Genomic DNA, 15,562 nt, shown 5'->3' with positions numbered 1-15,562 from the left:
GCAGCAGCAGCAGGGTGGAGCTGCTGTCAGTCAGAGAGGGTGGAAAACATTTACAGCCACATCATTCGGACACTCGGCAGGAGCTTATGGATAGACAGGGCAGCCACCCTCTGTCATGGGCACACAAACATACGTATGAGATTTTGAGATGACGTTGGCGTCTGTGGATCTCAGCACGTAACTTGTAAACAAATCTTTGATCACATATAGGTTTATTCTCTGTGCATTGTTCGATTTTTCAGTGAGCTGTTTCACTTCTTTGATCAGCTCCTGACCAGGGGAGCCAGTGACAGATGAACTGTTCCGAGCTGCCACTGACATCAACGGGTGGTTCTTTGCAGCTGTTTTGGTTTTACACTTCTCGTCTTTTCACTCTTTATGTTAAAGTCTCCTACGTCCTGTTTGGTGATTACACTATTCATTTTTTCCTGTACACAGCACAGTCGCCAGTCTGACATGGTTTCATAGTTTTATCCTGATTCTCACTTTCTGCTTTAATGTGCTTTGTCTTATCGATCTGTGCTTTTTACACGTGCTTCCTTTCACGTTTTTCTCAGTTTCGCCACACTTTACACGACACGCAGGAAAGACAGCTGTGTGTTGGATGTGGTTGTGTGTGGGTTTCACTAAGTGCACATCTTGCTGTTATTTGTTGGAGGTGCTCATAATCTGTGGCGTGTGCTGTGATGTGTTTATGAGTGCTTCTACTTCAGTGTATGTAAAGTATATATGTCAGCCAGCTGTGGAGGAAGGCAGGTTATAGCACCTTTGCAGACTTCTAAGCATGAAGATGCAGTTGTGGTGACATCAGAAACAATATACCACATGAAATAACTTTTCTGTCAGTTCTACTTTTTAGCCGTCACCATTTCTAAAATTAAGAGTCTGCCTTGTTTGTTTGCGATGCCTTTCTGAAAGCAAAATGATTGCAAAATACACTGCCTGGCCAAAGAAATGTCGCCAACAAAAAGAAGGTCACACACTCTAATATTTCATTGGATTGTCTTTAGCTTTGATTACAGCACACATTCGCTGTGGCATTGTTTCAATAAGCTTCTGCAATGTCACAATATTTATATCTATCCAGTGTTGCATTCATTTTTCACCAAGATCTTGTATTGATGATGGGAGAGTCTGACACTGCGCAAAGTCTTCTCCAGCACATCCCAAAGATTCGAAATGTGGTTAAGGTCTGGACTCTGTGGTGGCCAATCCATGTATGAAAATGATCCCTGAACCACTCTTTCATAATTTAATTGTCATCTTGGAATATGGAAGAAAAAATCCATTGATGGAATTACCTGGTCATTCAGTATATTCAGGTAGTCAGCTGACCTCATTCTTTGGGCACATAATGCTGCTGAACCTAGACCTGACCAACTGCAGCAACCCCAGATCATAGCACTGCCCCCACAGGCTTGTACAGTAGGCACTAGGCATGATGGGTGCATCACTTCATTTGCCTCTCTTCTTATCCTGATGTGCCCATCACTCTGGAACAGGGTAAATCTGGACTCACATGACCTTCTTCCATTGCTCCAGAGTCCAATCTTTATGCTCCCTAGCAAATTGAAGCCTTTTTTTCCTCACTGATTAGTGGTTTTCTTAAGGCTACGCAGCTGTTCAGTCTCAGTCCCCCACTATCCTTCCAGTTTTTAATAATGCGTTGGACAGTTCTTAACCCAATTTTAGTAGTTTCTGCAATCTCCTTAGATGTTTTCTCTGCTTGATGCATGCCAATGATTTGACCCTTCGCAAACAGACTAACATCTTTGTCACGACCACGGGATGTGTTTTTCGACATGGAAATGAGAAGCTACTCATTGCATCAGTTGGGGTTAAATAACTTGTTGCCAACTGAAAGATAATCACCCATGCAGTAATCCAATAGGAGGCTCGTACCTATTTGCTTTGTTAAATACATTTTCCCTTAGCAGACTCACAGAATACAAAATGCTTTAAATCATTGAATGGAAAAGTGAAAATGACTAGTTTTTCTTGAATTTTTATGTATTTTACTTTCTTTCATTGTACTGCAAGTGTGGCTCACTATGTCTTGACTTTACAAATGATATTGTCTTCATTGCATTCCCTGTTGACACAACAGCCATGCACTCCTCCATCACACTCCAGCTCTTGTCTCTTAGTGTAATGTCGGGAGAGGAAAACCAACACACTGTCCACCCTCTGCCAATCCACTCCCCTCTCCTCGGTTCGGCGTCGCTAGGCAGCTCTCTTTTTTTCAGTACTGTCTTTCTCTTCTTCCTTTGGTGCATCTGAAAGGGGTCAGTGCCTCTGCATGATGGAACCACAGGGCTAAAAGTCTTTGGGCCAGACACTGGAGGAGTCCACTACTAATTGCTCTCAGCGAATCCCCAACCATTGTCCCCCACTAGGTTTCAATTTGAATTTGAATGGAGGTAGCTAGCTGGTGCTGAGAGTGTAAGGTACACAAATGACTGTCACTGGGAATGGATAGCAGCGCTACAGGGATTGTGAACTTGTCCCCTAAATAAGCACTGTTGGCTTTTTGGCTCTGCATAAGTAACGGTGTGTTTGCACTAGCATAAGCGCCATATTGATGTACGCTTGGCTGAAGTAGTATTGGGATTGAATGGCAGATGCTTTAGGGTGGACATTTTGTCAAGAGGATTTTATTTTGGCTTGGATGAGGACTGAGAGGAGGGTTGAGATAAACAAGTAGCGCTGAAAAGCTTGATCATCATACCTTTTAAAAATGTTGAAGCTATTTACCATCTTCTTAATCTGTGACTTCTAGGACTCTGTAAGACAAATTTAATTTGCCCCTCAAGTGCAAAAGCTAAGTCAATACATGCAAAAGAAAGATGCAAGGACACTGGGACAGACTGGCTAAGTCTGCTCCGACAGACAGACAGACAGCTGAACAAATTGCCAGACCTCCCCCTCCCTGCAGTTCACTTGTTCTTTCTCTATAGAGGCGAGGGTCCTGGTCCGTGTCCCCCTCTTCTCCAACCCCACTAGTGGTTAATTGAGCCCCTGCCAGGCCTCGCCCCTTTATTGCCTCCATTTGTCAAAGCCTGCAGTCCTGAATGGTGCCAGAAACCTTATACAAATGAAGAGTCTCCTCGCCTCTCCATGTCTCTCCATCTCCCTCCAGTCCTCTATCACTCTCTCTCCATCCCCAAAAGCAAACAGGCCTGACCTAGGGCATCTCAGGGCAAACAGTTATTCAGTCATGGGATGTGGGCAGGTGGCTGCTGATGATCCCCCCTGACATGTCTAATGTTAGCATCTCACTGTGGCAGATGTGATGATCTTATCTTACAGTGGTCACATCATCTACCCCAAAAAACTGAAACGCACACATGCTCAAAGAGCATTGTGGTTTTATTGTGGATTAGTCCAGACTTCGTGGACTTCTGCAGGGGACAGGTGTACAGTGGAAGGTATTGTATGGCGCCAGAATCTGTCCAGTGAGAAGCTGTCATCAGCACATGTGCTGCTGCCATCCCGTGGCCTGCGTACTGCAGATAAGAGCAGCCATTCAACCAAGCAGCTAGCTATTCACTATAGTCATCATTGTTTGCCCAGGCCAGAGACAGACCTGTAATGTACAGAGAAAGACATGGGAGGGGGCAGCAGCTTTTACAGGCAGCACAAAATACAATAAATAAAGGAAGAATGACAGACTGAAGGAAACACCAAATGAAAGAAAGAGAGCTACTTCGGTGCCATATGGAATCAAAGCCCACAGGAGACTGTTGTCTGTAGTGGCGGCTGCCACACGTACCATATCAGATTTACCCTAAATTAGAATTAGAATTGATCTTGGTCCAGTGTGTCATAAGGCCACTCTGCAGTTGGCTAATTCTTTGTGGATTTTTTCGCATAGGCTTGAGTGCAGTTAAAAGCTTTTTACCTGAATCCCCCCGATATTTATGCACTGGTAAAACACAGCAGCCCATGTCAAGAACACAGATGTTGCAAGATATTTAAAAAGAAAATGTCAGAAAACGGAGGAATTCATCTTGTTTACTCACTAGCTGTTGTCTACAACACAACAGTAACTACATGTGTGCGTTCAAAACAATGAATATACTTAGTTGTTGTACATCTACATGTCTATACAGGTCTTCATTTAAGTTTTGTTGTATAAAACATAGAAGGGGATTAAATGGATGGCACATTTTAAACACTGCTCCTGATTGAGCTGTGGTTAACAACCATCCTGGCTCACCAGCACCACATCATGTATGCTACACATTGCTTTGCCAGGAGCTGTCAGGTAGAAATGACTACGCTCTGATAAGTTTCGCTTCAGGGCAACTGAAACTGAATCTGCATGGTGCAGTTTCGCTGTGACTGGGCTGTTATTTAGTTTTGTTGTCCACATGAATACACAGAGTTTTCCAGTGTTTTTCATCGTGGTGGCTTCTAAATTGGCATCAAATTGGCATTACAGCCAGAAGTTTGCTTATTTTAGTATCACAATACATTCACACATTTTATGACAGAATTACTGTCGCTGGTTGTTTTATTTTGTCTTTGGTGTGTTTTATTGTTTGTAAAATATATGCATTTATAGAATTTTTCCAGGTATATGAAACTAATTGGTACTTGATAGTCAATAACTAAATGTAAAACGTTGTTAATGTTTGTAATAATTAAGAATTAATCCTTCTGTTAGACCTCACATCCAAAAACATTGTGGTAGGTTGTGACCTTAATTTTTATTTTGACCCTTTATATTACTGTAGGACTCAATACCAACCTCAAACTATCTTTGAGATAATTTTTGAAACTCTGCTAAGCTCACTGTCCGAGCAGAGAGGAATTGAGTGGAAATGGTTGAGTAATGTAACTGCTACATTGGTGCTGGGAACGAACGAAATGGGAACAAACTGCATAAATATTAAAGTGAGTGTCATCTGGCCTTCAGCTTCCCACACACCAGATTTAAGATCTTCCTCTAATGCATCATCCATTGATGTTTGTTTTCCTAGATGGCCTGAGACATTGCGTCATACGTGCCTGTCTTTTCCATGGGTGATCCACCCGCAACGCCTTTGAAGTTCAAGTTCATCACCAGGATCAGGAAAGTTCGCGAGCATAAAACACCCCAGTGTTCTCTGCATCATTAAACTCTTCGAGCGTTTGAATTAGACAAGTGTGAGACACATTTGTGTGCGTGTGCGACAGAGTAACAACAGATATGTAAGAAAATGAATCAACAGTCTAAAATCAAGACGTTTTTATTGGTGAATTTAGAAATCCTCTTTTTATTTGGGACAGTGTCCTTGCACTTTGTGGATACTATAAGAACAATATTGGAGCATGATTATTTGATAGAAGTGATAGAAAGCTGAAAAAATATATATCTGTGAGCAAAATTACGTAAAATTTTGTGCTTGTATGTGTTTGTGTTCATGTGTGTTTGTGCAAACGCCTGCTCCACACGCCAGGGTGCCATGCCCTGGTGCAGAGGTCTTTGTTGAAAGCATAGAGCCATGAGTCAGGCCTGTGGGAACAAGACCAGCTCCTCTCCCTCTCTCCCTCTCTCCCTCTCCCTCTCTCCCTCTCCCCCTCTCTCTCTCTCTCTCTCTCCCTCTCTCTCTCTCTCTCTCTCCCACGCTTTCACACTCATCCCATCCTGTGTACGTCTGCTTCGCCCCTGGTGATGGGGAGGTGGGGTGTAGTGAACATCGCTGTGGAAAAAGTCACACGCACATGTGTAAGGGTCACCAGACCCTGAGAAAAAGGAGCGGCGTTTCATTATAGACGCATTGTTAAAAGTAGGAACCGTATGGATAGAGATAAATGGAAAAGGACAGACCATCATCATACGCATAGAACAAAAGCGAAGCCTTTTCTGTATATTGCAGTAGATTAGATTAGATGTTTGCATTATAGTATATATCCCGTTCCAAGATTATATAAATTACCAAGAATACTAAATATTAAATGCTGACGACCATAAAAAGGGACACAAAGTTTGAATTTTTTAAGGTTATTTCATATTACCCTGTAAATGCTGAGATAGCCTTAACTATGGCCTTAGTAATAATTTTTATCATCTCACTAATGTGTAAACATATCACAGATACAGAGTACACCCGTAATGGACTTGTCTCACCTCTGTCACCGCTCATCTTCTCACCTTTAAGTTCAGTTATCAAATCAAATTGTTCACAAAGCATCTAACCTTGTGCACCGCAGTACCCTGGCTCCCATTAAACCATGCCAGTGTTGTATTTTTCTCCCAGTCTCAATCTGGCAGTACCCAGTGATCCCTATGCAGTGGGTGCCATCTGGCTGGCTGTGCCCCAATCAAAGAGCTCATTCTGGGGGTTAACAGCAGCAGCAGCGCAACGGGGGGAGGGTGTGGAGGGCAGAAACGGGCAGCTAGACCAGACCCAGGCCAGGGGTGCTTTGAAGCCCCTCACCCTAGCCCAAAGACAGGGGGTCTGGGCCAACCAGCCACAGCCAGAGCCAACGAGAGAGAGAGCGCGAGAGAGAGAGAGAGAAGGGCCTTTATCAGAAAGCCCAAACACAATTGCGGTGTGCAGTGTGGGAGTTGGGGGAGTTAACTCTTTGTATAGATGAATGGATGAATAGAAGAGGAGGGCTGAAACACTAGCATCTCCCCCCTCCTCACCCACCCACCCCATGCTGGATCTCTGTATGTTTTAGGTTGGCCATCTCGGGGCCCCAGGGCCCCTCTCCATGGACAGACCGACAGATACCATCAATTACCAAGGCCAGCCCCTGGCCACCATATGGCCGGTGGCTGTATAGGAAAGAAGCCTGTTCACTTCACAGCACCAGCCTTGCATATGCTGCAAGCTAGCTCGCCGAGATGCTGTGCAAATGGTGTGTGTCTTTGTATATTGGAAGTGTGTGTGTGCGTCGTGTGTATAGGTTTGACTAGTGTTACAGGGCAGCCTAAGTGTCAAGGGGTCAGGATTTGGTTACAGGATTGAGTTCTACCTGTTTGTGTGCTCTTGTGTGTCTACCTTTGTGGGGACCAAAAAGTGTTTTAGACCCTAAAAGTGAAAATTAGGACATTTCAGTCGGTTCTAACATATTCAAAAGGTTATTTGAGGGTTGGGTAAAACCCACATTTCTCATTGTGTGCAGAAATACATTAGAAAGTTCAAGTAAAGTTAATAACACACCTCTGCAGTCTTCAGGGCTCCCTAATTTTCTTAAAGCAAAAGCATTGCCAAGCATTGGGGAAGTCTTCGCTTGAAAATTGGCGAATGTGCGAAAAGGTGCACATTGCCTGCAGGCTGCTTTCACAGCATCCGTGATCGTCAAATGCCTTTAAAACCATCAGCAAGCATATTCCAAAATTCAGTACAAATTTACAGTTTTCAGTGTTTCCTTGTGGAGGCTGGGGGTAGTCTTATGTAGGTCACATGTAGTTTTGTAACTGAGACGGAAACCTCATCTAGCTCCAACTGAGCTTTAAAATGTAGAACTAGGACTGTGGATTGTGTCTTTTATGTCTCAGATGTTTTTCCGATGCTATGCTGTTGGAAGGAGGGACAGGAAGAGCGGGACTTTTGATTACAGGGACCACTATCACTTTGAATCCACACACATGGACACCCAAATACCATATTGAGACTAGTGGAAAAAAAATGTAACTCATCATTTAGCATGCTTAAGATGTCGGGAGAATGCATGCCACAGTGTGTACAGAAGTACACTGTGCCCAATATACAGTGCGTGCAATTGAGATTGATGTCTCAGCTGCCAGCCATCTTCATTTAACAGCCAATCAATACACATAATCAGACACCTGTGTAGCAGATGCTGGAAATTAGGGCTTGTTTTTGCAAAAGCGGAGCACGCGCAGTACAGAAGTGACAGTCTGCTGTGCACTCCAACTTCTTGAAAAGGACAAATCTTCCCAAATGCACTGTAATTTAATTAGACGTGTCTGTTTGAAATCAAACTGCAAGTGGAAAAGAAATCCTACTCTTGCTGGTCTGCCTCCACTCACTACATGACCATTAACAAAAAACACATTGCCTTATGGCTGGGGAGGTTAAGAGAGAGAGAGAGAGAGAGAGAGAGAAAGAGAGGGGGAGAGAGAGAGAGAGAGAGAGAGAGAGAGAGAGAGATGTTTCTGTTTGATATATAATGTGAGAAAGAGCCAACAGCAAAACAAGGAAACATCTGGGTGATTAATCTTTTGGAAGGGAGGAAAACAGGGAGGCAAATAGTACCAGTCAGAATAGGCGCACACACACTTACTGCACACATTAGCACACACACTCAAAAATGCATGCACACATATGCACGCACAAACAGCTGGGAGCCAGAGACAGTGAACCATGTGAGTCATGATCCTCATTAATATTATATCAAAGCCTCTTTGATTGAGGCTCTTGTTGCATTAGCTAGTTAAAAGAAAACGTAAGTACAACCATTTCAGACCTTGCGTCCACCATTTACTCAAATTTCTTTTAATGGCAGGTTTTAGTCTTTAATCCCAAGAAAATGTTGTTTTTCATTTTTAAACCTCAACGCGGGGCGCTCTGACTGAGAACATATGCTCTTCTCATTCATTCTGTGACACACATTCACACTTAAGAAGCTGCCCAGTATAACCACAGCAGTTACACTGTTTGCCACTACTTAACTCAACTGGAGCAGCTGCAGGCAAAGCACCTTGCCTGAAGGAGGGAAAGTGTTACTCATTCACTTTCCCCCCACACAAATTGCGCCTTTCTTTTGATTTAAACCACCGACTTACTTATCACAAACACAGCATCTGTAACTTCGGGGCCACTGTGCTGCTATTAACACGCCACACAAGGTCAGAATAGTCTCTTGGCCTGATGTCATGACTGGAAAATCAGCTCTTTCAAGCTATTGGTGGTGAGTATATTCATACTGGTATATGCATTATTAAAGTATAGCAAAGACACTCCTTGATGGCAGCAGCCATCCCCAGCAGGATGCAGCCTGACACGGACACACACACTAAAACGGTTTAGGAACAACTCAAAAAACATGAAAAGCAGCACGAGGTGTTGACCTGGCCCCACAGAGGCCCCTCCCCTCAACCCATAGGACCCAAAGGCCCCCACTAACAACATTCTGTTACCAGACACCACAGGACACCCTCAGAAGGTCCATGTCCATTCTCTGATGAGTCACAACTGTTTTTGGAGGCAGAAGGGAGACAATACTACACAATATTAGTCATAATGTTATGCCTGATTGGTGTATACTTTAGATGTTTACTATGAAAGCAGGTTGCATAATCTAAGTCACAATCACTAAAAATAAATCTACATTTTCACTCTGATTTATAATTCATAAATTCATAACTGCTGAAGTGCAGTTGTGCAATGTACTCTTTTTTTCCCCCCTCAAGCGGTGTGCTGTGAATCCTCGAGACAGGACAGGGCACTGCTGTTTACTTTAGCTCAATCTGACTTACAGTAACAGGCTGTGTCATAACAACCCAAGTGGGGATGGGTTGAAACTAGCACATATTTGTGGCCTCACCTAATGAGATGGACAGGTAGACATCTGTTAAGCTGAGCGTGTGTTGTACCAAGGAGGCACACAGATACACACACACACACCCGGCAAGGCCCCAAATGAGGGGGTCGAGCCTATCGTCGTCGCTGCAGGTGTCCTGTGATAGGCACACACTGACAACACATGAGTAGACCACACACACACACACACGGTAAACACCAGTGACGTTAAAGCTCAGAGAGCATGCAGTCCATCTCACGCACAGTTGGCACTGTGTTACTGTGACCAGCCCATATTGCCACCATCTGTTGTTAAGGCAACAGCGGTTTGACATGTAAATCACTGCTGTTTTATCTTTTATCTTTACCTTCATATCCGCAGCAGTTAGTAACTTAAGAATGAGCAAGGGCTTGTTGTACACCAGAGCTCAGATTGTGCCAGTTGTCATTTGCATGCATTTACATGTATCCGTGCACCTGTTGGTAGGTTCACAAGATAATGCAAAATTATTGAAATCGTGTTCAGCTATTGTCATTCCAGTGCAGGCTATTATGTTTCATTTAATTTTAATTTTGATTTTAATTTAATCGTTTTTTTGTTTTCTTTTGTTGGCAGGGCAGTAGATAAAACACACAGAAGTGCTCTGATTAAATAAACATAGCATATCAGAATGGGGATCGTTATCAAAAAGGGATGTGTATGAAAAAACAGATTTTTACCTTTGACCACTGGCAGTAAAATAATTACTCGTTCCTCATATACACACTCACACACACTTATTGCTCTGTTAGTGGTGGCAAATAGCCAGTCTGAAGGCCAGGCACAGGTCCCATTGCCCATTGTGCTGGGGTTTTCCCACTTAGACGCACTGGCATTTTCAGGGCCCCTCCAGCCTCATGTGAACTCTTCTACAAAACCAGAATGCACACACAGACATGCTTTTCATGCACAAAAACACTTGCACACATGCACTACACAATGTACTACAGAGGTTTACATAAAGTATAATTAGAAAAAGCACCTAACAAAACACATGCACAGAGGCAGGAAGTGCAGTCAGTGGCTCTTGGCTGCCAGTTCAAACTTCTACTGTTCATCATGAGACCAGATCCTTTATGAATGTCCTTGCTCCAGTTCAGTGAAAGACAGCGTGCCCATTCCTGGGGAAAGGGCACCTGAAATTCTGTGTGTGTGTGTGTGTGTGTGTGTGTGTGTGCGTGCGTAAATCGTAATCCTCTCCAAGGACTAGTGCTCCACAAAGAATGAGCATTATTAGAGCAACCCCATGGCAGTAGTAGATATTTTTTAGAGCAATTGAAACCACCAGTGTTTATGTAGCTATGCACCCATGTGTTCCCGTGAATTAAGCGTATGTAAAATCTCCCAGCTGGAGCGTGATGCATCACCATAGTAGCAAGTTTGCCTTGCAGCTTGTGTTCAACATTGTGAAGTGGTGTCTTTTAATCAAAACCATGATATTCGTTTAAACCTTAAGTACTTTTGATCCAAACATTTACTGAAAACTAAAGTAATAATAAAAAACTAAATAAATAATGGATACCTATGTGAAAAAATGGCCTCACATGGGAGACAAATCCTAGTCCCATGGCTTAAAGTCCACTAACCACTGTCCTGTTACAAAAGTGCACTTTGTTTGCCTGTCTTACTGTGTAAAAGGTCATACATGCATTAATGCAATCATGGTGTTTTGTGATTGGCAATCTACATACACCAGTTAGACATAACATTATGACCACCTGACTAATATTATATACAGCTCTGGAAAAAAATAAGAGACCACTGCAAAATGATCAGTTTTGCTATGTATTTATTAAAATGAACATTTTTGTTTCATTCTATAAAGTGCTGACAACATTTCTCTCAAATTTGAAATTAAAATGTTGCCATTTAGAGCATTTATTGGCAGAAAATGACAACTGGTCAAAATAACAAAAAAGATGCAGTGTTTTCAAACCTCGAATAATGCAAAGATTTCTTAAACAACACAACACTAATATTTTAACTTAGGAAGAGTTTAGAAATCATTATTGGTGGGATAATCTCAATCTTTAATCACTTAAGTGGTTTTTTATAATCTTACTCATAAAATAAGATTTGGTTCAGGTGATCACCTGATCAGTGTCTCAGTAAGTAGAATGAGGAGGCTTGTGTTGGAATCGAACAAACACTGGAATGGACTGGCTGCCATAGATGTAGAGATGCTGATTTAAGAAACATTTGTGGGAGTGGTCTCTTAATTTTTTCCAGAGCTGTAGGTATCCCTTGTGCCTCCAAAACAGCTCTGACTCATCAGAGATTGGACATGGACCTTCTGAGGGTGTCCTGTGGTGTCTGGCAACAGAATGTTGTTAGTGGGGGCCTTTGGGTCCTATGGGTTGAGGGGAGGGGCCTCTGTGGATCATCCCACAGATACTTGATCAGTTTGGGATCTAGTAACATCCACATGAATGCCAGGTCCAAAAGTTTCCAAGCATAACATTGAATTGTCACAAGATGGTCAATGTTATTTACTTCACCTGTCAGTGGTTTTAATGTTGTGGCTTATCAATGTGCACTGTCATTTATAGATTGCATTATTGAGCTTCTCAGGTCTTACACCGAAAGCCTTTTCCTCTACTAACATTTTGCGTGGATTTAACAAAAAAAAAAACATATTAGTGATACTATGTTTTAATTCTGATGTCTAATAAGTGCCTTGGCTTGTCATGTCATGTAGAGAGGGTGCGTGGTCTGTGTTTGCCTATTTGGCTTTATTAAATATTAAATCTCATTGTTTCATGTATTGTTTTCTCAGGAATCTTTGTTAGTGTTGACTTGGCATTTAGGTTCAGCTTGGAACATACTGAAATCAGAGATTATTTTAACCTGCGTCTGGCATGATGACTTATTCTCCACACTGTGGACTGTCTGGATCATCTGTGAAATCTGTGATCATATTGTAATGTGCAGGAATTTAGAATTTTAGCATGTCTAAGAACAAATCTGAATTTCAGTCTGTACTTTTAGCTGTTTAGATGTTATTCCGTAGTTGTTGGCATTTGAATATAGCCTGCAAATATCATAATTTTAATCATCAACATTTGTTGTCACTAGCATCTACAGTACATTGTTTGTCCTTCCAGACAAGCCCTCGCCAGTTTCAGGCAGAGCTGATAGCTGCTGCAGGTCATAACTACAATAACTCTCCCACAACCGGTGAAGTGGAACAGTAGATGTGGACCTGAAATCCCAACTTCCCCTTCTCATTCCCATACCGCTTTCTGCCTCATTCCTGCATGGGGACAAAAAGGAATCCATCCGGTCACACGCTGTGCAAAACCACACAGTTAGGTCAAGGGGATCGCTGCTGGCTGCGACCGTGCCACAATGTTATCACTGGATAATCCCCCCCAGAGAAGAGGCAATGACAAACTGAGTCTGTTATGCTGTGACACTGCAGATGATCTTTATACTGTATAGTTACCATATCATCAAAAATGACTATTAAGGACTTTAAATAACTGAAATGAAGATTATTAAACAATTTAATCCACAGTAATGCAGTGCAAGAACATGGAATCAATAAATACATACTGTAAATAAAACAAAATTAAAGAATAAATTCAAACCTGAACAGAGATGCCTGAGGTTTTGTCTCCTCTGGCATATTTTCTAGGTTTTGTAGTTGTGGTCTGATGAACAACTAACAGGCCAGTCTCACAGGAACAGAGGGATCTAAAAAGGACATGCTTTACACAATTTTCAGAAACGTAAGTAGGTGCTAATCTGTCTGTGACGGATCTTAAAGTCTATTCAAAGACAAACAGGCAGGCAATGAAAGGACTCAAAAACAGAAGAAATGTTCTGCTTTCCTTCCTGACTTGGCTCGCTCATGTGCTGTTTCATTTTGGATAATCTGTAATTTATCTAAGGCTTATTTTGGCTAGACCAGGGCAGAGAGTGTTACATGCTGAAGACTTCCCTGGACAGAACGCTGTACATACACTTAGATTACTGCATATTTAGTTTATTTTCTTAAGTCATCCCTCTCAGTGACTCACTGTTGTTGCTTTAAAAAACAATCTGTCTCTGATATTCTACTAATATAATATTTATAACACGATAAAGCACATTTTGTTCGGCAATGACAGAAACATGACATGATGCTGAACATAACAAAATAGTAGAATATAATCCCATAGAGGTCAGTGCATCGTGGGCCTCATGAGAGAAGGATCCATATCATTGTCTGAGTGAACTGAGGCCCCCCTGGGCTTGTTGCTTTAAACAAATCCCTGTTCTTCCTATCTCAGTCACAACACTCCCACTGCTGCTGAGCTTCAGTGTATGTACATAATGTGAGTGTGTGTGTGCGTGTGTGTGTGGAGCGGGGGACGGGGACGTGAGAGGCAAAGTGATAGAGATGCACTTATGACGGAGAGTTTGTTTTAGAGCAGTTCATTTGGATGAAGCCCAAAAGTGCACTGCACTCATGTTTGTATCCATTTCATTTAGCGCTATATTGATGTAAACTCTTCCTAAATGATTTACTTTCATGTTTTTCGTGACCTTTCAATGTTTTCTTATCTAAATGTCAAGCATTTGAGGGAGATATATTTCTCTAAATGTCTATCTTCGACAACAGCGCTTCTAAATCTACTTACCAAAGGGTGCTTATAATGTCTCGGATAATTAGCATCAAACTAAACTAGCATGAACGCTTCAGTTCCAATGCAAATTCCCTTTCCTGGGTCTTGCCCTGGGAGATTGTACTACGTGGCCTGAGTGAGCGAACCAAAGCGAAGCCACATATGTCTTGCATTTGGACATTAAAGCCGACTATTATGAGATTAAATCAGGGACTTGTGATATTCGGTTCAAATCTCAGCTCCCACCAGCCCCAGTCACGCAGAGGGAACTTTCAAACTGATATTATGTTAAGTTTCTGCCAAGGCTTCACAATCGACCACAATGAAAAGGAAGTGAATTAAGGTGTTTTTTTATTGAATTGTAGCTCAGATAGAGTTTGTACCATGGGGAAGAATCGGATAATATTGTACTTTTTGCTTTTAAACTGCAGGTTAACTGGGTCATAGGCCCGAGAGTGGTGTCATATAGCACACAAATACACACATGCAATTTTGTTTCAAAAAGTTGGGGAAGACTTTTGAGCACTAGACATAGCTTACTATCTTTTGACAATACATCCTCCCCCCCTGCAGTGATGTTATTGTTGACAGGGATGCAAGAACATGACTGGCAGGCAAATGAAACAGTTTAATTGCTTTAAAGCAGAAATCTACGCTCATGTGTGGTGAATTATCATAAAAAGGGCCCCTGAGCAGCATGGTGATATTGGATATAAAAGTTGTTCTTTGTACCCACTCCCCCCACTGATGAGCCTGGGCCCTGTAAAAGACCTTTTATGATGTGGTGAATATTGTTACATGGACAATAAAAAAATTACAAGGAAGGGACAGAAACCTGCAACATGTTAGTTCTCTTGAATGAATTAGCATGCACATGATGTATTAGTGTGTGCCAGCATTTGTTTATGTCTATCTTCATTCATGCATAAATCTCCGGTTGCCTTGCATATATAAACCTCCTGATGCCCTTTTCAGATTGTAGCTATAGTCTGTTTGTGTGTGTGTTTGGCAAGTTTGGAGCTACTCTGTTGCTGTCCTGTGAGGTTGTTAAGTGATAAATGACCTTCAGGCCCACTAGTGACAACTCGGCTCCTAATGACTAACTGACTGGCTGACTGGTCATAATAGAGGAATTGCAGAGCTCTGGGAAGGCATCACACACACACACACACACACTTACACGAACACACACTAATGCACGTGCACACACAGGAGGTTCCATGCCGAGTTCATTGTGACATGTATCCTTGCATTAAACAGAAGACACACGCAGAAACCCATACCGTACTATTACACATTATACGCCTTGTAAGGGTGGGATTGTATTTTTCTCTTCTCTCCCCAGTGGAAGAAATACATGACAGAAGTTGTTCCAATTTATCAATGACACAAGGTCTGATAGTATAATATTACTTTGGCCCAGATGTTTG

General features: G+C 42.2%; 1 protein-coding gene across 5 annotated transcripts in view; it reads left to right on the top strand.

Annotated features, from left to right (window-relative positions):
• Positions 1-15,562, top strand: part of kcnq1.2 (potassium voltage-gated channel, KQT-like subfamily, member 1.2) — a 174,287-nt gene that overhangs the window by 80,841 nt on the left and 77,884 nt on the right. The window contains exon 15 of one of the 5 annotated variants that reach the window (XM_084555083.1): positions 12,627-12,696. The exons of 3 other annotated variants lie outside the window; for them this stretch is intronic. In XM_084555083.1, coding sequence (XP_084411209.1) covers positions 12,627-12,657 — 31 coding nt within the window. In that variant the 3' untranslated portion in view covers positions 12,658-12,696. Of the gene's footprint in view, positions 1-4,985; positions 5,441-12,626; positions 12,697-15,562 lie in introns of those variants that run through there. One more of the 5 variants, XM_084555081.1, reaches the window with a different exon arrangement.

Source organism: Chelon labrosus, assembly GCF_963514085.1.
Source record: "Chelon labrosus genome assembly, chromosome: 11".
Taxonomy (NCBI): Eukaryota; Metazoa; Chordata; class Actinopteri; order Mugiliformes; family Mugilidae; genus Chelon; species Chelon labrosus.
The sequence above is the reverse complement of the archived record's forward strand: the minus strand, read 5'-3'. Positions and strand labels throughout refer to the sequence as shown.